This window comes from Rousettus aegyptiacus, unplaced genomic scaffold (assembly GCF_014176215.1).
Source record: "Rousettus aegyptiacus isolate mRouAeg1 unplaced genomic scaffold, mRouAeg1.p scaffold_m13_p_7, whole genome shotgun sequence".
NCBI classification, from domain to species: domain Eukaryota; kingdom Metazoa; phylum Chordata; class Mammalia; order Chiroptera; family Pteropodidae; genus Rousettus; species Rousettus aegyptiacus.
In genome coordinates, this window is record NW_023416310.1 from 57444642 (window position 1) to 57470379 (window position 25738).

General features: G+C 36.9%; 1 protein-coding gene and 1 non-coding gene across 5 annotated transcripts in view; both read right to left on the reverse strand.

The window, feature by feature from the left end:
• Positions 1–7755: 7755 nt before the first annotated feature.
• Positions 7756–25738, reverse strand: part of LOC107505996 (charged multivesicular body protein 3) — a 93838-nt gene continuing 75855 nt past the window's right edge. For 2 of the 4 annotated variants that reach the window (XM_036224108.1, XM_036224105.1), the window contains 3 exons: positions 18245–18366; positions 15361–15475; positions 7756–8308 (listed from right to left, as the gene is read on the reverse strand). In XM_036224108.1, the coding sequence (XP_036080001.1) occupies positions 8160–8308; positions 15361–15475; positions 18245–18366 (386 nt within the window). In that variant the 3' untranslated portion in view covers positions 7756–8159. The remainder of the gene's footprint in view (positions 8309–15360; positions 15476–18244; positions 18367–25738) is intronic. The other 2 variants (XM_036224106.1, XM_036224107.1) reach the window with 1 other exon arrangement.
• LOC118605840 lies at positions 24519–24625 on the reverse strand. The gene has a single exon (XR_004952249.1). It is a non-coding gene; the product is annotated as a U6 spliceosomal RNA (small nuclear RNA).

Sequence of the window (25738 nt, forward strand, 5' to 3'; positions counted from 1 at the left end):
CAGCTTTATTGAGATATAAATAACATATAACATTGTGTATGTTAAGATGTACAATGAGTTGATTTGATACACACACACACACACACACACACACACACATATATATATATATACATACACATATATATGTATATAGCAGAATGGTTACCTACTGGTGTCTTCTCTAATTTCTTTGAAAAATGTTTTCTATTTTTCTGTGTTCATGTCTTGCATCTCCTCGATTAAATTTATTTCTAAATATTTTATTCTGTTTGATGCTATTGAAAATGGAATTATCCTACATTTTCTGGATCATTCATTGTTATAGAAGTGTAACTGATTATTTCAATTGATTTTTTCATAAGTTTGTATCCTGAAACATTGCTCCATTCGTTTATCAACTTCAACAATTGTGTGTATCTTTAGAGTTTTTACATATAAGAAGATCATGTCATCTGTGAGCAGGGATAATTTTGCATCTTCCTTTTCAATCTGGGTGCCTTTAATTGCTTTGCTTTGCCCAGGCGTTCTGGCTAGAACTCCCAGTTCTGTGTTGAATAGAAGTAAGTGAAAGCAGGCATCCTTGTCTTGCATTCTTTTCTCTCTCTCCTCCCTTTAGTCAAGCTAAAGATCAGTTTTGCTGATCTTTTCATAAAACCATATTTTTATTTTGTTGTTTTTCTCTTTGTTTCCAATTTTATTTATTTTCAATCTACTTTTTAAATTTTCATCCTTTTCCTAGCTTTGGATTTAGCTTCCTTTTCTTTCTTTAGTTCCTTAAGGTGTACAATTAGGTGATCAATTTGAGGCCTTTTTCTTTTTTAATGTAGGCATTTACAGCCATAAATCTTTCTCTGAGCACTATTTTTTTTTTCTGCATCCCTATATTTTGGTATGTTGTCTTTTCATTTTCATTCAAGATATTTTAAAATTTCCATTGTGATATTTTCCTTGACTCTAAGACTGTGTATTAAAATTTCCAATATTTGTGTTTTCCAGTTCCCCTTGGTTACTGATTTTTAGTTTCATTTCTTTGTGAAAATTAGTATGATTTCAATCATTTAAAATTTGAGACTTGTTTTGTGGTCTTACATATAATTTATCCTGTAGAACAATGTATATTCTCTTCTTGTTAAGCGTAGTATTTTATATATGTTTGTTAGGTCTAATGATTATATAGTGTTGTTCAAGTCCTCTATTTCATTCTTAATTGTGTACTAGGCTATTCTGTTCATTTCTGAAATTTCTATTATTGTACAACTTTCCATTTCTCTCTTCAATACTGACAATCCTTTATATATTGTGTGGCGGCTGTTAGGTGCATATTCTCTTGATGGATTGACTTTTTAATTAATATTTAAACTCCCTTATCTGCTGTAATCTTTTTTGATTTAAAATCTATTTTGCCTGATAATAATATAGACTCCTTGGCCCTCTTTTGATTACTGTTTCCATGGAAGATCTTTTCCCATTTTGTTACTTTCAGTCTTATGTCTTTGCATCTAAATTGAGTCAGCAAAAAAAATGGATTTTTATCTGTACTCCTAATCTCTGCCTTTTAATTGGAGAGTTTAATCCATTTATATTTAAATACTCATAGGGAAGAACTTACTTCTTTCGTTTAGCCATTTGTTTTCTTTATATGACCTTTGTTCAATTCCTTTATTACTGCGTTTTTTTTATATTTAAAATTTTATACTGTACGATTTTCATTTTTTCCCGTGTATTTTTTGTATTCTTAGTTACCTTAGTGATTATAATTAACATCTTAAACTTATAACCTAGTTTTAATACCAACTCATTTCAATAGTATACAAAAACTCTACTCCTAAACATCTCTCTCCCTCTTTATATTGTTATTGTCAAAGCCTACATTTCTATACATTGTGTACCCATCAAAATAGATTTATAATGTGCATGTGCCTTTAATTCATATGGGGAAAAAGAGGAGTTACAAGCCAAAGGTACAATACTGGCTTTTATTTTTACCAATGTGGTTACTTTTACTCGTTTTCCTTATTTTTCTCATATGGCTTTAAGTTAACTACCTAGTGTCCTTCCAGTTCTTCCTGAAGAACTCCCTTTAGCATTTTTGTAGTTGTTGTTGTTTTTGCTTGTTTTTTGTAGAGCAAGTCTAGTACTAATGAAGCCCTTTAGCTTTTGTTTATCAGGGAATATCTTAATTTCACGAAACTTCATTCTTGAAGGATAGGTTTGCTGGATATACAGTTCTTCACTGACAAATTTTCTTTCAGCGCCTTAAATGTTATCACACTGCCTCTAGCTTCCATGGTTTCTAATGAGAAATCAGTTGTTCTTATTAAGTACCCCTTGTACATGAGGAGTTGCTTCTCTTCTACTGCTTTCAAGATTCTTTGTCTCAATTGTTCAACAATTTGACTATACTCCTCTCACTGTGGATCCCTTTGTTTTTTATCCTGCTTGGAATTTGTTTTTTTGTGTGTGGGTAAATTCCTATCTTTCAGATACAGGAGAGTTACACCATTGTTTATTCAAATATTGGTTTTGTTCCTTTCTCTCTCTTGTGTCCTTCTGGAATCCCACAGTGCATACATTGGTAAGCTTGATGGCCTGCTACAAGTTCCTTAGGTTATGTTCCCTTTTCTTCATTTTTCTCTCTGCTCCTCAGACTGAATTGTTTCAATTGTTCTACCTTAGAGTTTAGTGACTCTTTCTTCTGCTTACTCAGATCTGCTGTTTAAACCCTCCGGTGTATTTTTTTTTTTTTCATCTCAGTACATTTGTAGTTTTTTAAAAACTTTTCTTTGATTCATTTTGTTCAGACAGTTTTCCTGGTTTTCTTTACCTCTTGACCATATTTAAGATAGTTGGTTTAAAGTCTTTGCTTAGAAGGTGCAATGTCTGCGCTTCCCCAGGCATTATTTCTATAAATTTGATTTTTTCCCTTTGAATAAACCAATTTCCAGGGTTTTTTTATGCTTCGTGATTTTTCTTATTGAAAACTGGACATTCAAATTTTTCAGAATTCTGGAAGTCAGAATTTCCCTCTTCCCTAAGGTTTGCTGTTCTTAATTGTTGAAGGCCTCATTGTGTTCGGCCAGTATTTTGAGAAATGTGCTTGAATGGCAGGACCTTAAAAAACAAACCAAAAAATACAACTTGTCTCAGTCTTTATGGATTGTCTGTGCTGGGCACTCTTTTAATACTTAGCCAGACCATTTATTATTCTACTTTAGCCTTCACTTCCTGATTGCACAGAGCCTATAGATCAGCTCTGTCACCATATTTAGGGACTTCTCAAGTCTTTTCTGAGTGTTTCCTGTCCTGGGCATGCATGTGGTTTTCTAAACTCCCCAGCACACACACATGCTTTTGAATGCCCCAACATCCCAAGGAACCCTTTCCCTCTCTGGCTTTTCCTCCTAGATTTTAAGCAGTCTATTTTATGTCTCAACTGTACTCTTTTGACTGAGGTAGTTGCATATTTTTAAAAATTTCCTTAATATGTTTTCAAGCAATGCCTGACACTTTTCTACCTTGAATAAGTTCCAAGACAGGCAAACTGAAGATGGGCACCTATGTTAGTTGTCCAGGATGGCTCCTAGATAGGTTAAGGCAGACAAACATGATGACTTGTGAATAGGGTCTGCTTTGTTCCCCTGGAACTAGGGGCCACAGTCTCACTCAGATAATGTGGGATGCTGTTTTCAAGACTGCTGCTAAGCTCAGAAATGGGTGGGGCAAGGGCAAGTACAAATGCCACACACTGTTTTTAAACTTTTTTTCTCAATACAGCATTCAGCTTGGTGTAAACCTTTTATTTTCCAGAGCTCTGACAAAGTTTGTTCTGACAGTTTCTGATTTTCTTTTGTTTCTTTGGAGGAATGAGTGTTTGGAACTGTTGACTCCACCATTTTGCTGACATCGCTCTATGAATATTATTTTTTAAAACTGTATTGTGTGGCACTTTAAAAAGAAGTATTTCTCTACTGTGGCTTAGACTTGCATTTCTGAAATGGATCAGTAGCTAAGGAGTGATGAATCTAGCATTTCAAAAAAAAACAGTCTTGGTCAAATAAATCTGGAAAAAGCACAGGAAAGGCTCTAAAAAGTAAAAAAACCTGCTTTATGTTTATTTTAACCAAACATTTCCTAAGTTTATTTCACTTAAGAGCCTTTCTATTGGTAATATATATTAAGATTTGAAGAGCATCTATCACTAGGAGAGGACAAGAGAAATGGTCCCAGTCCTTCGAAGCTTTATAATTTACATTTGTTCCCATAGCCACAATTATGGGGTTGGGTATCAAAGAGAGGTGCAGAGGCAGGCATGACTAGTATTACATGGAAACAAAAATGTCATACCCCTGCTCCTCAGTAGTTCTAAAACACACCTAGAAATATTCAAGACCAGAGGACACAAGAGCTGTACAACTGGTTAAGTGCTCAGGAAGGCATCTTTGATAGCTGACATGGGGAGAGTGGGAAGGGACAGGGAAAGTAAAGTTAGATCCTACCTAGAATGAACTGTTGCTGGGCGATCACCATAAGCTGGACAGTGATTTTTAAAAAGCTGTGTTTAAAAACAAAACAAATGAGTTGGTGTGAAATGTTATTACAAGTACCCTTGAAAAAACATTTTTTTATGGCACCAAGTAGATTCAGGCTGCGGTTAAGGTGGGAAGAGTGGGAACTCGTACTACTATGGACCTAAATTGAAGGTCTGAGTATAGAGAACTTTTATTACAGATATTTACAGCATTATTTCCTTTCCCAGACTGTGGGCCCTTCCAGCACCAAGAGATTATGACTCACTTCTGTTTCCCAATGCTGTCCAACAGAGTAATGAGGGGAAATGGAACATAATCATGATGAGTCAACCATTCTTTCCTCAGCTCGAAAGCAGGAATGGAGAAAACAGAATCTCTTTAAACAATTAAAACAAACCCTACATTTAGATCATTTTATTTGGAAGGCTCAAACAGTGGTTGTCATTATTTATTCTATCCATCCATCCACCTGGATAAATTCCGATTATCCACATAAGAACAAAAATGCTCAGGGATTATGAGTATCTCTTAATTCCAATGTCATTCTGCAAATGAGCCAGATAAATGCAATCACAAAATTGATACATCCTGTCAACATGTCAGTTCTTCTCAACTTGATTTATAGATTCCAATCCCAATCAAAATCCCATAAAGTTATTTTATAGATATTGACAAATGAATTCTAATGTTTATATGGAGAGTTAAAAGACCCAGAATAGCCAACACGATATTGAAGGAAAAAAACAAAGCTGAAGGGCTGACTCTATCTGACTTTAAGACTTATTATAAAACTACATTAAACCAAGGCAGTGTGGAAAATTACCAAAAAAAGTGTGTACTGGCAAAAGAACAGGCAAATACCTCATTGGAAGAGACTAGAGAGTCCTTAAATAGGCCCACATAAATACAGTAAACTAATCTTTGACAAAGGAGCAGGGATAATATAATGCAGCAGACAGTCTTCAATAAATGGTGCTGGAAAAACTGGATATCCACATGCAGAATGAAAATCTAGATTCAGACCTTATATGCTTCACAAGAATTAAAACATCACAGACCTATATCTAAAACACAAAACTGTAACACTTCTAGAAGATAATATAGGAGAAAATCTTAGGTAACCCTGGGTATGGTGATGATTTTTAAGATCCAACGCTAAAGGCATGATCATGAAAGAAATAATTGATAAGCTAGATTTCATCAAAATTAAAAACTTCTAACTGTGGGCAGTGAACACACAATGCAAAATATATATGTGACTTTGAATTATACACATGAAACTTATTGGACTTCATGAACCAATGTCACCATAAAAAAAAAAAGTTAAAAACTGCTTTGTGAAAGACAATGTGAAGAGAATGAGCAAACAAGCCACAGATTAGGAGAAAATACTGACAAAAGACACATCTGATAAAGAAGTACTATGTTAACTAGACGAAGAACTCTTAAAACTAAATGATAAGGAAACAACCCAATTAAAAAATGGGTAAAACTCAAATAGACACCTTGCTGAAGAAGATATACAAATGGCAAAAAAGCATGTGAAAAAATGTTCAACATCATGTCATTTGGGAATTGCCAATTAAAACAAGCTACCACTACACACCTACTAGGATGGTCAAAATCCCAAACACTACCACCACCAAATGCTGGTGAGAATGTGGTGAAATAGGAACTCTCATTCGTTACTGCTGGTAATTCGAAATGGTACTTTGGAAGACAGTTTAGCAGTTTCTTACAAAACTAAACATACTCTTACCATATGATCCAGCAGTTGTACAGCTTGGTATTTATTCCAAGTTGAAACACACGTCCACACAAAAACCCACACATGGACGTTTATAGCTTTATTCTTAATTGCCAAAACCTGGAAGCAACTAAGATGTCTTTCAGTAGGTGAATGGATAGTGTGGTATATCCACACACTGGAGTAGTATTCAGCAATAAAAATAAATGAGCTATCGAGCCATTGAAAGACATGAATGAAACGTACATGCATATTAGTAAGTGAAAAAAGCCAATTTGAAAAGGCTACATACTATATGATTCTGGTAACAAATGTACTTCTGTGGTGTGGGATGTGGATACACATAAGGTAAAACGGTGCATGTGTTGTGGCAGGAGGTGTATGTGACATGCATTTTCCAGTCAATTATGCTATAAACATAAAACTGCTCTAAAATGTCTACTTTAAAAAAACAAAATACCCAAAGTATATCCTGTAGATAAAATCATCAGATGATCCCTGGATTCAAGATTTCCATTTAGCATGATGAGACTAGAAGGATCTCTTTGCAACTACATCTGAGGCATAAGGATTTCTCTATACCAGTGGTCTCCAACCTTTTTGGCACCAGGGACTGGTGCTCCTATGAGAATCTAATACCTGATGATCTGAGGTGGAGCTGAGGCGGTGATGCTCGCACTGGGGAGTGGCTGCAAATACAGATGAAGTTTCACTCACTTGCCTGCCACTCACCTCCTGCTGTGCAGCCTGGTTCCTAACAAGCCATGGACTGGTATTGGTCCATGGCCTGGGAATTGGGGACCCCTGCTCTACACAATCTACAAAAAATAACCTGTGAGAGAGTGGAAGAGTGGATGTTTTTTTTTTCCTTCCTGGTTTACTGTACATAGGACTTGGACCAGAGGGATCTAGTATGAACCCCAGCTCTTCAAGTGAGCTGTTTTCCTTATTTGTGAAGACTGAATTAGATCACAAATGTCAAAGAAAAAGCTGTCAAACACATACACATATAAAATGTTACTGCTGAATTACTTATAAATGTAACAGCGATGTTTCAGATGTGTGAGAGTGCTTCATCATGCAGACCACATCATTCTTCTTACTGATGGGTAGGCCTATATCCCAAGTATACAAAATAACCAGCTCGAAGCAGGGACAGACAATCAAGGATCCTAATCTCACAACTGTCTGCTCTGCTTCAGGTGCAATCCTTGAATGGAAAGGAAAGAAAGGAGACACACACACACCCACCCACCCACCCACCTCTGGACAAAGGGATGCAATCCCCAACCATCCTTTTGGTTAAAGACATGACAAAAAGCATAAGTGGCTCCCACACCACGTCTGTGAAGGGTGGGGAGCAGCATTCAGCCCTTTCTGCTGAACTTCCAAGTCCCATCTGCCTGGCTTTAGCACCTCCTCTCTTTCCAAGGCCACATATGAAATAATTTGGAACAGTAAACACCTTGAAAGTTCAATGCACATGACAATCTAAAATGAGACCAAGCGTTAAAGCAGATATTTATTAAAATCCATTTATAGTGTTTTATAACAACAACAAAAAAAGTACAGAGTCCTCAACATTTAGGAAATAAACTCTATTCTCAGATGTATCTTGTGAGAAGACCAAATTCTTTGCCCTTCCCTCCAAAATAGAGACTTCTGTTTTATACTCCTGAAAACGATGCATTTATTATACCACTTCTCAATAACAATCCTATTGAGATCCCAAAACCTCTGCAGAGAGTGAAGAGATATTAGCAGAGAACTTTCTCCAGGATGCAAAGTCGCATCACAGAAGTGTAGTGCAAGATACATAAAATGGCTGCCACTTCAGAGGAGTATGTGCACACCTGGTGGACAGGCCACGAGAAGAGCATGAGTGCCCAGCTGGGCAGCACCTAGCTGCGGAGTGTAGCCAGCCGGGACTGCATGGCTTCTAGGGCCTCCTCCCCTTCCTCCTCCTCATCTTCTGAGGCGGCCATCGCTCCTGGAGGTTGAGGCTCTGGAAGGTCATCAGTCACTTTACTAGGTGCCTTGCCTAAGGCCCCTGAAAAAACAAACAAACAGCGAACAGATTAACAAAATATTGGTTTAAGGGAATGGTACCTCATCTTTCCTGACTTTCATACCTGGATCAGTCTGACAAGAAACAGAGAAGCAGCAATAAAACAAGTTGTTTTGATGGGGTTTTGCTCGCTATGACAAATGTGCAAATACCAGCTTGTAATGCTATTCAAGTTATAACGACCATAAGAATTTCGATTTTAAGAATTTTGCTTCTGAAGCTCAATCTAAATTCCTAAACACTACTGAATATTTAATTTTCAACTGTCATGAAGATTTGAAATCTAACTAAACTGTTTCTAAATCTTCACAACATGTTTTTCTAGAGTAGAGTAACTAGTTGTCTTTCTCCCCAAAATTAAAACAAATGATAGACAAAAATTAAATATCACCAATTATATTTTTTATTAAACATAAAACTTACAAACTCCAGAAATAAAAATTAAGGATTAAAAACTCGACTTCTGGTCAAGATGGCATGTGTGCATGCCTCCACCCAAAATCACATCAAACTACAACTAAATTATAGAACCACCATCACTGGGAATTGCCTGAAGACTAGGTGAACAAAACTCCTATAACTAAAGACATAAAGAAGTGACACTGAGACTTGTAGGAGGGATGGAGACACGGAATGGGCAGGTCCCACACCAATCCCGTGGTGATTAAGAAACGGGAGGGTATCTTGGCTGCAAAGGGCCCCTCTGAGGAATGAAAGTCCCAGCCCCAAACCAGACTCTCCAGCCTGGGACACCAGTGCTGGGAAGAGGAGTCCCCATATCTGGCAGTGAAAACCATCAGAGACTGCTTCTGAGAAAGATACATGGTGAGGCACTGACTACTTGCTCACAAACTTATTTGCTCTAAGCTCTAGTGCAGGGGAATTAGCTTGAAAAGCATCAGGAATATAAGGGAACTAAATGGACTAATTTCAGGGTGAGGACTGGATGGGCAAGGGTTAGGGCAATACTCTCCAAGGACAGAAGCCCTTGTCCTTGCAGGTGCCAAATCTGTGCTCTCCATTAAACTGGTGAACACCGTTCACCTTGCTCTGGTAATTACAAGACTCCGTGCCACCCAAGTTGCTTGCCTAGCTCAAGCCTCCACAAAAGCAGCCTGCCTCAGTGTATGGAGCAGACTTTCCCAAAAATCTGCAAACCTCACATGAGTGGGAGGAGCCCTAGGCTTGGGCTGCAGACTTTCTCAAAGGTCCACAAATCCCACACGTGATGGCTGGCCTCAGTGTGCATGGTAGCTCCTGTCAAGCAACCTCAAGCCCACCACAAGTAGCAGCCGGTCTTGGAATGTAAATGAACTCCAATTAAGGTGCCGCAAGCCTAGCACAAGTGACAACTGGCCTCAATTTGCATCATGGTGTCTAGCAAAGGGTCCGAAGCCTGGAACAAGTATCATCGGCCAGCCTTAGTTCGCAGTGTAGCTTTTCCCAAATGACTCAAAGCCCAGCTTAAATGCTAGGTGACCTTGGCCTGCACTAGAACCCCTCTCAAGAGGCCCCAGACCCAACAAACCTGGTGACCTGCTTCAGACAAAACCAGAGTCCCGTGCAACCAGCTCCACAACCAATATACCACAAGGTCAGACGTGGCTGGCACCAGAGACCCGCTAAAGTGACTTCAGCTCTGTGCAGTCAGGCCCCGCACAATACCTGGTCTGCTGTATTTGTGGCCAGCCCCCACGGCAAGTCAGCCTGGAGGTAAACTCTAACCACTGACATGCCAGCAGCAACTGAAGCCTAACTACAACAGGAGGTCACACGCAACCCACACAGGGTCAACTGGATCATCTGTCTCAGATGACAAGGACATTGTGACACTGGGCCCCACAGGACACCATCTACATAACTCCACTCTGGCAAGACTGGGAGACATAGCATATCTACATAATACACAGAAACAAACATGAGGAATCAACCAAAATGAGGACACAAAAAACATGTCCCAAACAAAAGACTAGGACAAAACTCAAAAAACAAAAAAACAAAAAACCCACTAAAAAAATGTAGATAAGAAATCTATAAGATACAGAGTACAAAACAGTGGTTGTTAAAGATGCTCAGTAAACTTGTGAAAAGAATAGATGAACGCAGTGCGAACTTCAACGGAAAGGAAAAAAGTAGATATAAAACATAAAGAACAAATCAGAACTGAAAAATACAATAACTGAAATGAAGAATACACTAGAGGAAATCTACAGCAGATTAAATGATGGAGAGTATTAAATCAGTGAACTGGAAGACACGACAGTGGAAAACAACCAATCAGAGCAGCAAAAAACAGCAAAAAAAAGAATTTTTAAAAATAATAGTTTAAGGGATGTCAAGGGTATCACCATTTGCGTTATAGGAATACCAGAAGAAGAAGAGAAAGAGAGATTGAAAATCCATTTGAAGAAATAATGATGCAAAACTTCCCAAACCTGCCAAAGGAAATAGACATACAAGTCCAAGGAGCACAAAGAGTCCCAAACAAGATGAATCATTGGCCACACCAAGACATGTCACAATTAATATGCAAAAAATTAAAGATAAAGAATCTAAAAGTAGCAAGAGAAAAGCAGTTTGTTATGTATGAGGGAGCGCCCATAAGACAATCAGCTGATTTTTCAACAAAACACCGCAGGCCAGAAGAGAAATGGCACCAGCTATTCCAAGTGATGAAAGGAAAAAAACCTACAACCAAGATTACTCTATCCAGCAAGGCTATCATTTAGAATAGAAAAAGAGATAAGAGTTTCCAGACAAGAAAACACTGAAGGAGTTAATCACCATTAAACCAGTATTACAAGAAATGTTAAAAGACATCTTTAAGTAGAAAAGATCGAAAATATGAATATGAAAATATAGGAAAGAAAAAATATCGCCGACAAAGGCAAACACTTGGCAAAAGATGTTGGTCAACCAATTATAAAGCTAATATAAAAAACGAAAGTAGCAATACCATGTGTAATCACACTAATAAATTAAGGGTTACACAAAAACACATATAAAAGAAGTAAAAAATAACGACAAAAATAAAAGTGTGGAGGGAGTAAAATAATAGTGATTTTAGAATGTGTTTGAACTTAAGTGACTATCAACTTAAAATAGCCTGCTATATCGATAGCTTGGTATTTATGAAGTACATGGTAACCAAAGCCAAAAGTCTGTAGGAGATTTGGCAAGAAATAAATAGAAATCCAAGCATAACACTACATAAAGTCATCAACATACAAGAGAAGAGAGCAAGACAAGGAATAGAGAACTACATAAGCAATGATAAAACAATAAAATGGCAATAACTACATACCTATCAATAATTACTTTAAACGTAAATGGATTAAATGTTCCAATCAAAAAACATAGGGTGGCTGAATAGATTTAAAAAACAAGACCCATAAATCCACTGCCTGTAAGATAACCACTTCAGATCAAAAGACTGACTGAAAGTAAAGGGATGGAAAAAGATATTTCATGATAGTGGAAATGAAAAAAAAGCTGGTGTTGCAATACTTATATCAGAAAAAATAGACTTTAACACAAGAGACAAAGAAGGGCATTTCATAATGATAAAGGAATCAATCTAACAAGAAGCTATTTATAACTTGCAAACATCTATGCACCCAACGAAACGTACCTACTTATATAAGGCAAAAATTGACAGACTAAAAGGAAGAGATCAAGAGTAATACGGTCATAGTAGGGAAATTTAACATCCCACTGATCATGTAGGCAGAAAATCATTAAGGAAACAGTGGCCTTAACTGACACATTAGACTAAATGTACTTTATAAAATATTTTAAAAACATCTCACCCAAAAGAAGCAGAATATACATTGTTTTCAAGTGCACATGAAACATTTTCTAGAACACACACTGAACTGAAAACATGTCTCAGTGAGTTTAGGAGGGCCGAAATCATCAAGAATCTCTCTGACCACAATGGTATGTATGAAACTAGAAATCAATTACAAGAAAAATAAAAAACACACAAACGCACGGAGGCTAATCAACATGCTACTAAACAATGATTGGGTTAACAATAAGATGAAGGAAAACATCAAGACACCTTTAGACAAACAAAAATGAAAACACAATGACCCCAAATATATGAAAAACAGTGAAAGCAGTACTAGGAGAGAAATTCATAGCAATATAGGCTTACCTCAAGAAAGAAGAAAAATCTCAAATAAACAATCTAACTTTATACTTAGAGGAACTAGAAAGAGAAAAACAAGCAAAGCTCAAAGTGAGTAGTAGGAAATAATCAGAAATGAAAGAGAAGTGACAACTGACACCACATAAATACAAGGTATTATAAGAAACTAAGAGCAATTGTACCAACAAATTTGACAACCTGGAAGAAATAGGTAAATTCCTAGACATACACAATCTTCTAAGACTGAATCAAGAAGAAACAAAATCTGAACAAGCTGATAACTACTAATGAAATCAAATCAATAATTAAAAAACTCTCAACAAACAAAAGTCCTGAACCCGACTGTGTTATAGGTGTATTTTTAAATTTCTTAATTCTCAAACTATTCCAAAAAATTGAAGAAGCAGAAAGGTTCCCAAACTCATTTTGCAAGGCCAGGATTACCCTGATACCAAAACCAGACAGACACTACAAAAAAAAAAAAAAAAAAAAAAAGGAAATTATAGGCCAAATCCCTGATGAACAAGATGCAAAAATTCTCAACAAAAAGAGGACACTGAATTTGGCAAGACATAAAAAAGATCATACATCAATATCAAGTGGGATTTTTTTCCTGGGATGCATGGTTGAATCACCATCTGAAATCAATCGACATTGATATACCACATAAACAAAATGAAGGATAAAAATCATGATTAGATCAACAGATGCAGAAAAAGCATTTGACAAAATCTAACATCCATTTATGATAAGAACTCTCAACAAAGTAGGGACAGAGGAAACATATCTCAACATAATAAAGGCTATAGATAACATCACACCCAATGGTAGAAAGCTTAAATCTTTTTCTTTATGATTAGAAACAAAACAAGAATATCCACTTTTAGCACTTTCATTCAACATGGTATTAGAAGTCCTAGCCATAATAATAAGACAACAAAAAGAAATAAAAGGCATCTAAATAGGAAAGAAGTAAAACTCTCACTATGTGCAGATGACTGATCAAAAAGCTCTTAGAACTAATAAACTAATTCAGTAAAGAAGCAGGATACAAAATTAATTTTCAGAAATTGGCTGCATTTTTATACACCAATAACAAATTATAATAAAGAAAGAAAAAATCCCATTTACAATTGCATCAAAATATATGTGTGTGTGTGTGTGCGCACGCGCGTGCGCACGTGTGTGTATTTGGGAATAAATTTAAGCAAGGAAGTAAAAGACCTGTACTTGAAAAACTGTCAGACACCGAAGAAAAAAAACTGAACAAAATACAAATAAATGGAAGGATATATCATGATCATAGACAGGGAGAATTAACATTGTTAAAATGCTCATTCTACCCAAAGCAACCTACCGATTCAATGCAATCCCTATAAAAAACCAACGGCATTTCCCACAGAACTAGAACAAAAAATGCTAAAATTTATATGGAACCAAAAAGACCCCAAAAAGCCACAACGATCCTGAGAAAGAAGAACAAAGTTGAAGGTATCACACTACCAGATATTAAACTATACTACAAGCCTGCAGTAATCAAAACGGCATGGTACTGGCATAAAAACAGACACAAACATCAATGGAACAGAATAGAGAGCACACAAATAAACTCACAACTATATGGTCAATTATGACAAAGGAGGCAAGAATATACAATGGGATATAGGCAATTTCTTCAATTGAGTTTTGAAAATTGGAGAGATACATGCAAAAAAGTGAAACTAGAGTACTTTCTTATATCATATACAAAAATAAGCTCAAAATGGATTAGAGATTTAAATATAAGACCTGAAACCATAAAACTCCCAGAAGAAAACATAGGATCTTAGCAATTTTTTTTTTTTTTGGATATATTTCCTTAGGCAAGAGAAACCAAAGAAAAAAATAAACAAATGAGACTACATCAAATTAAAAGTTTTACATAGCAAAGGAAATAAGCAACAAATCAAAAAGATAACCTACCAAATGGGAGAAGATGTATGTAAATGATACACCCAATAAGGGGTTAATAATCAACATATATAAAAAAACTCATACAACTTAACAGCAAAAAGGCAAACAATCTGATTAAAAAATGAGCAGACGACCTGAATAGACATTTCTCCAAAGAGGACAGAGAGCTATCCAACAGACAGGTGAAAAGATGCTTAACATCACTAATCATCAGGGAAATGCAAGTTAAAACCACAATGCACTATCACCTCACACCTATCAGAGTAGCTATCATCAATAGTCAACAAACAGTAAGTGTTGGCAAGGATTTGAAAAAAAGGAAACCCTTGGGCACTGTTGGTGGTAGTGTAAATTAGTGCAGCCACTATGAAAAACAGTATGGAGGTTCCTCAAACAATGAAAAATAGAACTATCATGTGACCCAGCACTTCCACTTAGGTATTTATCCAAAACACTAATTTGAAAAGATATATGCAACTCTATGTTCACTACAGCATTATTTACAATAGCCAAGATATGGAAGCAATAGCCAAATGGATAAAGATGATGTGTGTGTGTGTGTGTGTGTGTGTGTGTGTGTGTGTGTGTGTAAATATATATATAGGCCAAGGGCTTTTGATAGCTACTGTCGAACTACTTTCAAAAAGTCTATACCAGTTTAAGCTCTCAAACCCAGTTTGCAAGAACATTTCAATATTTAACCTTTCCATTTTGGAAACTCTAGGAATTAAATAAATTCTTTATTTCTGTGTTTTAAAAAAGATGGTTGTAGATACTGTACTTATTTTTCAAGAAATAACTTGTATAATATAAAATTAAAAACACAGAAGGGAATTATAACTTAAAAGCTACTACTAGCTAATCTAGTAAATGCAGGAAGAATAGCCATAAAAAGAGAGGAGAAAGAAAATGAATGTCAGGGCCATACCTGCTGTAATTTCAAATAGAATTTTGTCAATTTCCATTTCTGCTGCTTCTTCCATTTCTTCCTGGTCATCCATGCTTTCAAAAGTGTCCTCTAACATCTCTTCTATGATGCCAGCCTAAACAAAAAATAAACCATGTCACTTCCAACTGTTAAATCTGTTCCCAAAAGACATGTCTAAGAGCCAGGGCCAATTGAACTCTAGTGTCTCCAAGACCAGTCCTCCCTTCTGAGGGCTAACACATAAGACAGTTGGCCACAGGAAACTGGATGCTGTCCTCTCTGCGGAAAGGCAAAAGGCCAAAGGGAAATTGCTCTTCAAATTGAGCACAAAGCTAATGGCTGGGTATCAGCAAAACTTCACAAAGTAATCCAGACTACAGTGGCAGCACTTGGGGAACAATTTGCTGACAGGTGAGCATATGTCCTGATCTGTCTTGGGAAGCACTTGCTGTAACACTGCAGACATAATCTGAGGGCAAGAGTTGAAACACAATATGAAAAATGGTTGGAGCCACAGTAGACACTATGATAACAAACACCAAGAGCAGGGTGGGGCTTCATGGGACCCCAAAAACTCTTGAAGAGTACTTCAGCATGTCCAGGTTACAGCTGTTGGCACAGGGTCAGTCTGGTGGTTCTGGCAAGAATCAGTCAATTCACGAAAGCCTGGTTACCCTCTCCTGAAGGAACTAATAAGACAGCATTTCTGAATCCCATAAGGTAATGCCAGATCCTCTACTGGAAGCCCTATGCCTGGCAGCCTGAAGCCAGCCAGTCAGCCTTATTTGCTGCCAGGACAGTGTGACACCACCATGCCATTGGAGGACACAAAAGAACTACCCAACGCTGGCCAACACGAGCAGGCCCTGTGGTCTTCTTTGTTTAGAGAGTCCTCAGCTCCCAGATAAGACCCTGTTGACTGTTATTGGTTTTTTTTCCTCTTGTTTTTGAAGCAAAAAGTCAGAACAGCACCCTCCGATGTCAAAAAGGGGCAAGTGACATCTCCGGGCAGAAGAGGTGAGGAGGGGCTGAAGGCTGTGGTGGATGGCAGCAAGAAAGCGTGGGTTCATGCTTCTGAGAAGCTGCCAGAAGAAAAAAATCCTGACTGCTTTGCAACCTACAACTGTGCCCCTTGCTTTGTACCTTGAAATCTCAATGAGTCAAGGAGCAGAAGGTCACGTATGGCAGCCCCAGCTCCCCTGCACTTAGCCAGGATAAAACCCTCACTGAGCATGTGATGGAATCAGACTTAAAGCAAGCCCTCTCTCTTGCCTGTCTTTCTGCTCCTAGACCACTCTAGTGATTAATGACATGAATCCAGCTAATTCCAGATTCTGCCCATTCTCAGGCCCTTTCTTCCCAACCAAAATGAATAAAAAAATTTACTTTCAAGGTCACACAGGTGGAGTCTTCTGGAAGTCATCTTACATTTTACAGTAGCTGTAAATAAGTTCGATAAATATTTGCTAACTGGTTAAAAAGAGCCTACTGAAATCTTGACTGTAACATGTCCTGGAGGTAGAAGTTGTCATTCATTAATTTATTCATTCGATCAACAACAATTCATCTAATGCCTGCTCTGTTATTCAGTTCTAGATGGACAGGCATCACCAACTTGGGGGATGGACATCCACATGCCACTTTTAAAGGACATACCCTGCTGCCTGGTTCCCTCCGACTACTACTGCCCAATGAGTTTTTATTCCAAAGACCTGGAACCTAGGCTTTTTATATTGCTTTTCTTTTCCATCAATTTTCTTCTCCAGTTCTTCTCTCTTAGGCCCTATAGCCCCATATATGAATTAAGTTCATAGGAGAAAGACAACTGCTACACTTCACAAATGACATACAAAAGTTTGAGGTATATAATCTGGACTCTCAGGCCACAGGTTTGAAGCATGAGTCAGCACCTGCACAAGGCTTTCCTATCACCATTTCCTCTGGGGCAACACAAGCAATAAGGTCAGACGTCTGTGCTCCAACCCCGTATCTGTCACTTCCTACCAATGTTACTTATAAGTTACCTGGCAACTTTTAGGTTGTTTCCTCCTGTGTAAAATGGGGCTATAAATACCTACCTCACAGGGTTCCAGGGTGGACTTGACCGGACAGTATGTGTGATGTACTACTGGCTGGGAGTGGGCTCAGTAACAATGCCCTCCTGAGCACTGTCCACCAGTATAAGTTCTTGCCAAGCCCTGATCCTAAGGATGGCAGGTTTTTATTAGCTTCTATTTGGTTCTGTCTCTCCTTTAATAGGCTAAAAAAAAAAAACCATCAGCAAACTACAGCCTGCAGGTCAAATCTGGTCTACTGACTGCTTTTGTAAATAAAGTTTTATAGGAACACATACTCATTTGTTTACATATTGTCTATGGCTGCTTTTATACTGCAAAGCGGTTTAGTTACAAGAAAGATTTAAGGCCCACAAAGTAGAAATTACATTTACTATCTAGCCCTGTAGAGAAAAAGTTCGCCAAAAGTTTGCTGGCAAGGGAGGTAGAACGATCTCCCACACCAGCTTCACAAACATTCCCCTGGAGTAGATGGAAGAACCTGGCCTTTCCTCTGTCTCCCTGCTCATGTCGGGGGCTGTAAACCCTAGCTCCCTAGATCCTATACGGCTGCTCCTGGGAACCCCTACCTGCCCTAGAGCTGTAGGTATACTTTCACTTCTTCTAAGGGGCACTCTGGCAATCCGATCTAGCCTCTGCCATTGTGCTGCTTGGAGAGTTTCAACCAATGTTAACAGCTGCTCCTCTGTCCTCTGTGTCTAGCAACAGTAGACTGGCTATTCCGGTCCCCACACAGCCCTAGCCTCTGCCACTTGCTGACAGTGACACTTAGTGGTTGAGAATGGAATGCAGGGTTAGCCCCAGATTACCTTCATCATCTCTTTGGACAGCTCTCGCATGGTGGCCTGGATTTCTGGGATCTTCACAAGACTCTGCATGGCCTTCATCACTTCTGTGCTCTTCTGCAGGGAACCAGCCACTCGCAAAACCGCTGAAAGAAAAATGTAATAGTCAACATTGCTCAACAGAATGTGACGCAGAATGGAAAAAATGAGTCAAATTATAAGCCATTCTAATAAAAGAGAGCAGTACTATGTGGACTCCCAAAGTGACTGACGTATCTGTGGAACACATAACTGCACCACTTGAGCAAGAAACTGATTTTTCTAAATTGTATGCTACTTTTAACACTGGTACAAAGTTTCTGAGCATGCACACCAACAGGCCAATCTGGAAAGTGACCCAAAGGCCTGTGGCTGATCTTTAGGGAAGGAAGCCAGCTAGGAATGATACCCAGGTTAAGTCACACATGGGAAGAACAGCTCTAGACCTTGCCAGGGCCACAATGTAAAACAAAAGTCTTTAGGCTACTCAAGTGGATAGCAACTGCTCTGTGAGGAACGTTCTGCTGGTTCTCAGGAAAATGAGAGATACCAGGATATGATACACTGAATACATATATGTATGTGTCAGGGTAAGACGGCTCCACTTCCTTGCTAGGGAAAAAGTTTCTGTATTCTGAGATCATACACATACTATATACTATTTATAAGAAATTATAGCAGTAGCAAATGATCACCCCCCCACACACACACACACAAAGTCTTTAATATGTCAATATAAAGAGCTGGCAACCCTCCAAATCTATTTTGGAATTTCATGAGACTTAAAAGTTCCGAGAACTGCTATGCATCAAGCTGTTCACCAAAACTGGCACATGGACCTCCTCCAGCACTGCAGTGTCTGGTACGCCAGGAGCCACTACAAATTTACTTCCCTCTGATTCTAGACTTTAGGAAGCTTTCATATCTAAGCAAAAGCAAGAGGCAAGGAAACAAGCGTGACCAGGGAAATGCCTGTGTGACCTACACAGCATTTTGATTTTTCTGAAGAAAGTTAAGTTTGCTAGTTACAAAGTACACTTTGTTTCCTTTAACAATGGAATAGGAAAGTACCATATTTATCTATTTATTAAGATTTATCATTCTAGAGGAAGTATCAAGAATCTGGCTAAAATAAGCAATGAATTATATATGTCATTATAATGATGCAAGATAGAAATTCTAAAATATTCAATTTGCTAGGAATGGAAAGATGAGTAGAGGGTAAAAATAATGCAAATCTCAAATAGTTCTATTTGAATTATGAGTTTGATGTCTACACAGGCCCATGTTTTATCTTAATTTTTATCCATCTACAGCCTAAAAAATATGCCTCAAAATGACATGTGTTCAAATAAATTGTCTTGTTCTGTTTATTCATTTATTTTGTTCTCTTATTTTCCACATATAAGTGAAATCATATGGTATTTCTACTGCTCTGACTTATTTCAGTTAGCATAATACCCTGTAGGTTTATCCATGTTGTTGCAAATGACAAGATTTCATTATTTTTTATGGCTAATATTCCATTGTATGTGTACATATTAATTTTTATCCATTCATCTATCAAGAAACTCAATGAGAATGGCAAGAAAAAAGATGCCAAGACTAAAAAATAATTTAAAAAGGATATGGGACACTGTTAAGGCTCCAAATATTCATCTGATAGGTGTAACTGAAGAAAATCAAGATGTTGAACAGTTATTTGAAGAAATAATGATGGAAAACTTTCCTAACCTGCTGAAGGAAATGGACATAAAACCCCAGGAAGCTCAGAGAATTTCAAAAATCAGGGATCCAAAGAGGCTCGCACCAAGACACATCATAATTAAAATGTTAAAGGTTAAGTACAAAAAAAGATTAAAAGCAGCAAGAGAAAAACAAATAATTGAATATAAGGGACAAACCCATAAGACTGGCAGCTGATTGTAGACCCAGGATCTACAACCAAGAATAATTTATCCAGAAAAGCTATCATTTAGAGTTGGAAGATAAAGAGCTTCTCAAACAAAAATAAGCTAAAGGAATTTATCACCAGCAAGCCAATATTACAGGAAATGTTGAAGGGACTTCTTTAAGAATAAAAAACACGGATCAAAAGCAGGAATAAAGAATGGTAACAACCACATTCCTATCAATAAGTACCTTAAATGGAAAAGAAGTAAGTACTCCAACCAAAAGATAGAGTGGCTGAAAGGATAAGAAAACAAGACTTCTATATAGGAAAAGGAAGGGGAGGAAAGAATTTTGCTTTGATGGTATTTAAGTTAGGCAGGGAAAGATAAACACTATAAAATTTCACTTACATGTGGAATCTAAGGAATAAAAAGAACTAATTAAAAACAGCCTCACAAATATAGTGGATAATTTGGTGTCAGAGAGGAGGGGGGTTTGGGGGCCAGGGAGAATGGGGTGAAGGGCTAAAGCAGTACAAATTAGTAGTTCATGGTCACAAGGATGGGGAGCATAGCATAGGAAATGCAGTTAGTATCAATATACTGGCTAGGTGGACGGTCAGGGTAGAGAGGGTGCAATTGGGGGCATCATTTTATGAATTATACGGATGTCTAACCAATGTACTGTATACTTGAAACCAAATTAAAAAAAATAATAATAATATTGCAATGAACATAAGGATGCACATATCTTTTCAAATTAGTGTTTTTCTTTGAACAAACACCCACAAGTGTGATTGCTGGGTTGTATGGCAGCTATATTTTTAATTTTTTTGAGAAACTACCATGTTTTCCATAGTGGCTGCACCAATTTGCAATCCTGTCTACAGGGTACAAGGGTTCCCTCTTCTTCACATCCTTGTCAACACTTGTTATTTGTTGATTATGTGATAACAGCCATTCTGACAGATGTGAGATGATAGCTGATTGTGGTTGTGATTTGCGTTTCCCTGATTAGTTATATTGAGCATCTTTTCATATGTATATTGGCCACCTGTATGTCCTCTTTAAAGAAATGTCTATTCAGGTTGTCTGCCCAATTATTAATTGGATTTTTTTAAATGTTAAGTTGTATTAATTTTTAATTAATTAATGTTGCAAATCTCTTCTCACATTCAGTTGCAGTCTTTTCGTTTTCTTGATGGTTTACCTCACTGTGCAAAACTTTTTTTTGTTTCATGTAGTCCCATTTTTTAAATTAAATTTATTGGTGTGACATTGGTTAATAAAATTATATAGGTTTTGAGTGCACAATTCAATACTACATCAACCGCATATTGCATTGTGTTCACCACCTAGTCAAATCTCCTTCCCTAGCCATGTATTTGACCTCCTTTACCCTTATCTACCTCCTGTCTTTTTCTCTAAACTGTTGTCTGTGTCCATGAATTTTGTCTTATTTTCTCCTTTCAGTTTTAATCCCACATATAAGTGAAATGTTTTTCACCTTTTTTTGTTTGATTTATTTCACTTAGCATGATAATCTTGAGATCAATGTTGTTGCAAATAGCAGTATTTAATCTTTTCTTATGGCTGAGTAATATTCCATTGTATACCTTTATCCAATCATCTATTGAAAGGCACTTCAGTTGTTTCCATGTTTTGGCTACTGTGAATAATGCTGCAGTAAACAGCAGGGTGCAAAAATCTTTACAGATAAACGTTTTCAAATTTTTTAGACATTTTTTTCTTTTGTTGCCCTTGCCTGAGGAGACAAAATATATTGCTAAAACTGATGTCAAAGAGTTTACTGCCCATGTTTTCTTCTAGAAGCTTTATGGATTCAGGTCTTATGTTTAAGTTTTTAATCCACTTTGAGTTTATCTTTGTATATCATATAAAAAAGTGGTCCAATTTCATAGTTTGCATGTATCTAATTTTCCCAACACCAGTTATTGAACATTTTTTACCCTATTATATATTACCCCATTATATATTGCCTCTTTTGTCATAAATTATCTGACCATAAGTGAGGATTTATTTGAGCTCTCTATTCGATGTTGTAATGCCATTACCATACTGTTTTGAATATTGTAGCTTTGTAGTATACTTTAAAATGAGGAGGTAATACCTTCCATTATGTTCTCAAAATTTTGTTGGCTATTCGGGGTATTTTGTGGTTCCATTTAAATTTTAGGATTAGTTGTTCTAGTTCTGAGAATACCATCGATATTTTGATAAGGACTGCACTGAATCTGTATATTGGTTTAGGTAGTAAAAACATTTTAACGATATCAGTCCTTCCAATCCATGAACATGATATATCCTTTCATTTACTTGCATCCCTTTCAATTTCTTTCTTCAATGTCTTACAGTTTCCAGAGTAGAAGTCTTTTACCTTTTCAGTTAAATTTATTTCTAGGTTTTAATTTTTTTTTTTGATGCAATTGTAAATTGGATTGTTTTCTTATTTTCTCCTTTTGCTTGTTACTGGTATACAGAAAGGCCAGAAACTCTGTATTTGGGGGGGGAGGGCTCAAATTTTCTGTGAGCCTAAAACTGCTCTAAAAGCTAAAGTTTACTTTAAAAAAAAAATCAAAAGAAACTATATCCTGAAGATGAAATTGAGAGTAATAGGAGGGTTCCCTGGATTCGAAATGGCCACTTTGCATGATGAGACTGAGACTAGAAGAACCTCACTGCAGCAACATCTGAGACATCAGGATTTCTCCACACAATCTACTAAAACTAACCTGTGAGAGAATAGTTGGTTTTCTTCCTGCCTGGTTAGTATAGTGAACACAGAACAGACCAGAGAGATCTGGCTTGAACCCCAGCTCTGATACTTGCTGATTATGATTTAGGATATGCCACTTCAGCAAGCTGAGCTGTTTTCCTTATTTGTGAAGACTCAATGAGATCATATATGTGGAAGAGTTCTGTAAACTGTTGACACACACAAATATAAATAATTCAGCAGCACCAAGCCTTTGGCTTTGCAAAAATACAGATGTATAGGCCCATATCCCATGCATACAAGACAACCAGCAGGGGCAGGCAATCTGAGAGAAAAAGTCCTAATCCCACAGCTCTGCTATAATGTAAGCCACTGTGGTCAAGTTTTCTGTTATTTGCTGCTGAACGCACCCTCTAATACAACAAAAGAGAGTAAAAATATTACCTATTCTATTTTATGATGTGTACAAACACTGATTCTAAAGTCTGAACAAAAACTCTAATCACAGAGTCGCTCTAACATTCTAATGAACACATGCACTATTTAGCCCATTTCCCATTTGCCCCAAGAATACTCGCCAGTGGCAGCCCTTGCAGTTGCAGCGTTTACCCCCAAGATAACTTGCGGATTACAGTCCTAACCTTCTCCCCAATGTTTGCCATGAAAATCTTGCTTTTATTATTATTTTTGCATTGCTCTAGTATATCGATAGTCTTTGGAAACAAATGGTAGATATTCTATTTATAGCATTCTGTTTTTAGTAGTGGTATTTCCATTTACAAAATATAGTAATTCTCAAATGCTGAAAATGTCAAATCCTAGAAAATGGAGCATTTCTACACGTGACATTAAATTAACACTGACAACAAGCTGCACTTTTTTTTTCTAAATGCAAAAGGGGTTGAAATACTAAAAATGTCTTCAAATAGTTTGTACAAGTCCATTAAGACCAAAATAAAGTCATACTCAATAGGCATGGGAGGCTATTTATATTAAAAAAAAAACACTATATACATTATATACTAGAAAATGAGTGGCATTAGAGTAGTGATCATGTCCCACTATATTACTGATATGCTGGCCACAGAGACTGCTAATAATAAATACTTGTTAAATGAATTTTAAAAAATCTATCTACAAAGAAAAAAAGATTTAGTGGCAGATAGTTCCAAAAAGTATGTTAGTTTGAAAAAATCTAAAATTTCCAAAAACCAAACTATTATCCTATATTTAATAAAGATGGTAACTATGAATTGTATACTTAAAAATGGATAAAATGGAAAAAGTTTTACTATGTATATTTCACAATAAAAAAAAAGATTCTTCAAAATAAACAAACTAAAATTCTATGGAAAATGCTGAATTTGCATTATAAAAAAATAGTTGACAATTAAAATTAAAAATTATACAGAGGGAATTATGAAATAAAACAAGCAACCCTTCATGGCTACAGCTCCTTCTACTAAGCCTCCGTCCCGGGTCCACTCCCAGGCCCTTCTCCTGGTCCTCCAGTGCTCTAAGGCCCCTCTAACTTCAGGGCCTGTACACACGTTCCTCCCTCATTGTACAGTGCAGGGCCCCACTGACGGCTCTGTACAGTAGGGACTTGATGGAGAGATTTCTTTTTTTAAAAAATGTGGTATACTTCATCAATTTGTATGTCATCCTTATGCAGGGGCCATGCTAATCTTCTAGGCACAGTTTCAATTTTAGTGTATGTGCTGCTGAAGAGAGTACTGGACCTCTTTTTATTTGGAAATGGACTCACAATTTTATTCTTGGTGCTTGGCATTATGCCTGACACAGCTGAAACAACAACTATTTGTTGAATAAACCAATGAATGAATAATAGGGAAAACTATCACATCAATTTAGGTTAAAAAATGTTAAAACTTATTAGTGTTTTAATAGCAAACAATATTGAAATCGTTATAAAGACTCAAGTGCTCCTACCTCTAATGACATACTTAGTATTAGGTCAGAAATAGATTTTTCCTTTCTTGTATTGGCCATAAAAACTATAGAATGTTTCTTTATAGAAACAGAAAATAGTAACCAGTTTCATATGGCAAAAGGAGGGAGTGATATTTCAACAAATAGCAACTAATTCTCCCAATACATTCAATTACAGATATACAATGACTGCATACTGGTGACAAAAACAGACCTACAGTTCTAGGACACTAAAAATCAGAAATAAACACAATGAATTACTTTTAGCATTTCATTGTGGAGAATTTCCAACATACATAAAACTAGAAAAGTATCATTTTCCCATAGGGGAGATACAGACAGCAAATAATGTTCCTAACCATTAGCCATCAGAAATGCAAATTAAAACCACAATCGTATAGCTCCACATATCCATCAGAATGGCTAAAATATAGTGACACTACCAAATGTGAGGATGCAGAAAACATAATTCAAAATGGTGCTGCCACTCTTGCACAACAGCTTGACTGTTCTTATATGCAACCATAAAACCCAGTAATTGTTCTAACTAGGCATTTACCCCAGAAAAATGAAAGCATATGTTCATGTAAAAACCTGTACACTCTTATATCAGCTTTATCCATAATAATTGATAACTGAAAACAACCCAGAAGTCCTTCAACAAATTAATGATTAAACAAATTGTGTTACAGCCATATCACAGAATACTACTCAGCAATAAAAAAAGGAATTAATTATTGATACATGCAAAAACCTGGGTTAATTTCCAGGGAATTATGCTAAGTGAAAAAAGTCAATCCCAAGAAGTTACATATTGTTTGATTCCATTCCTATAACATTCTTGAAATGACAAAATTACAGAAATGGAGAAAAGATTAGATTAGTGGCTGCCAGAGG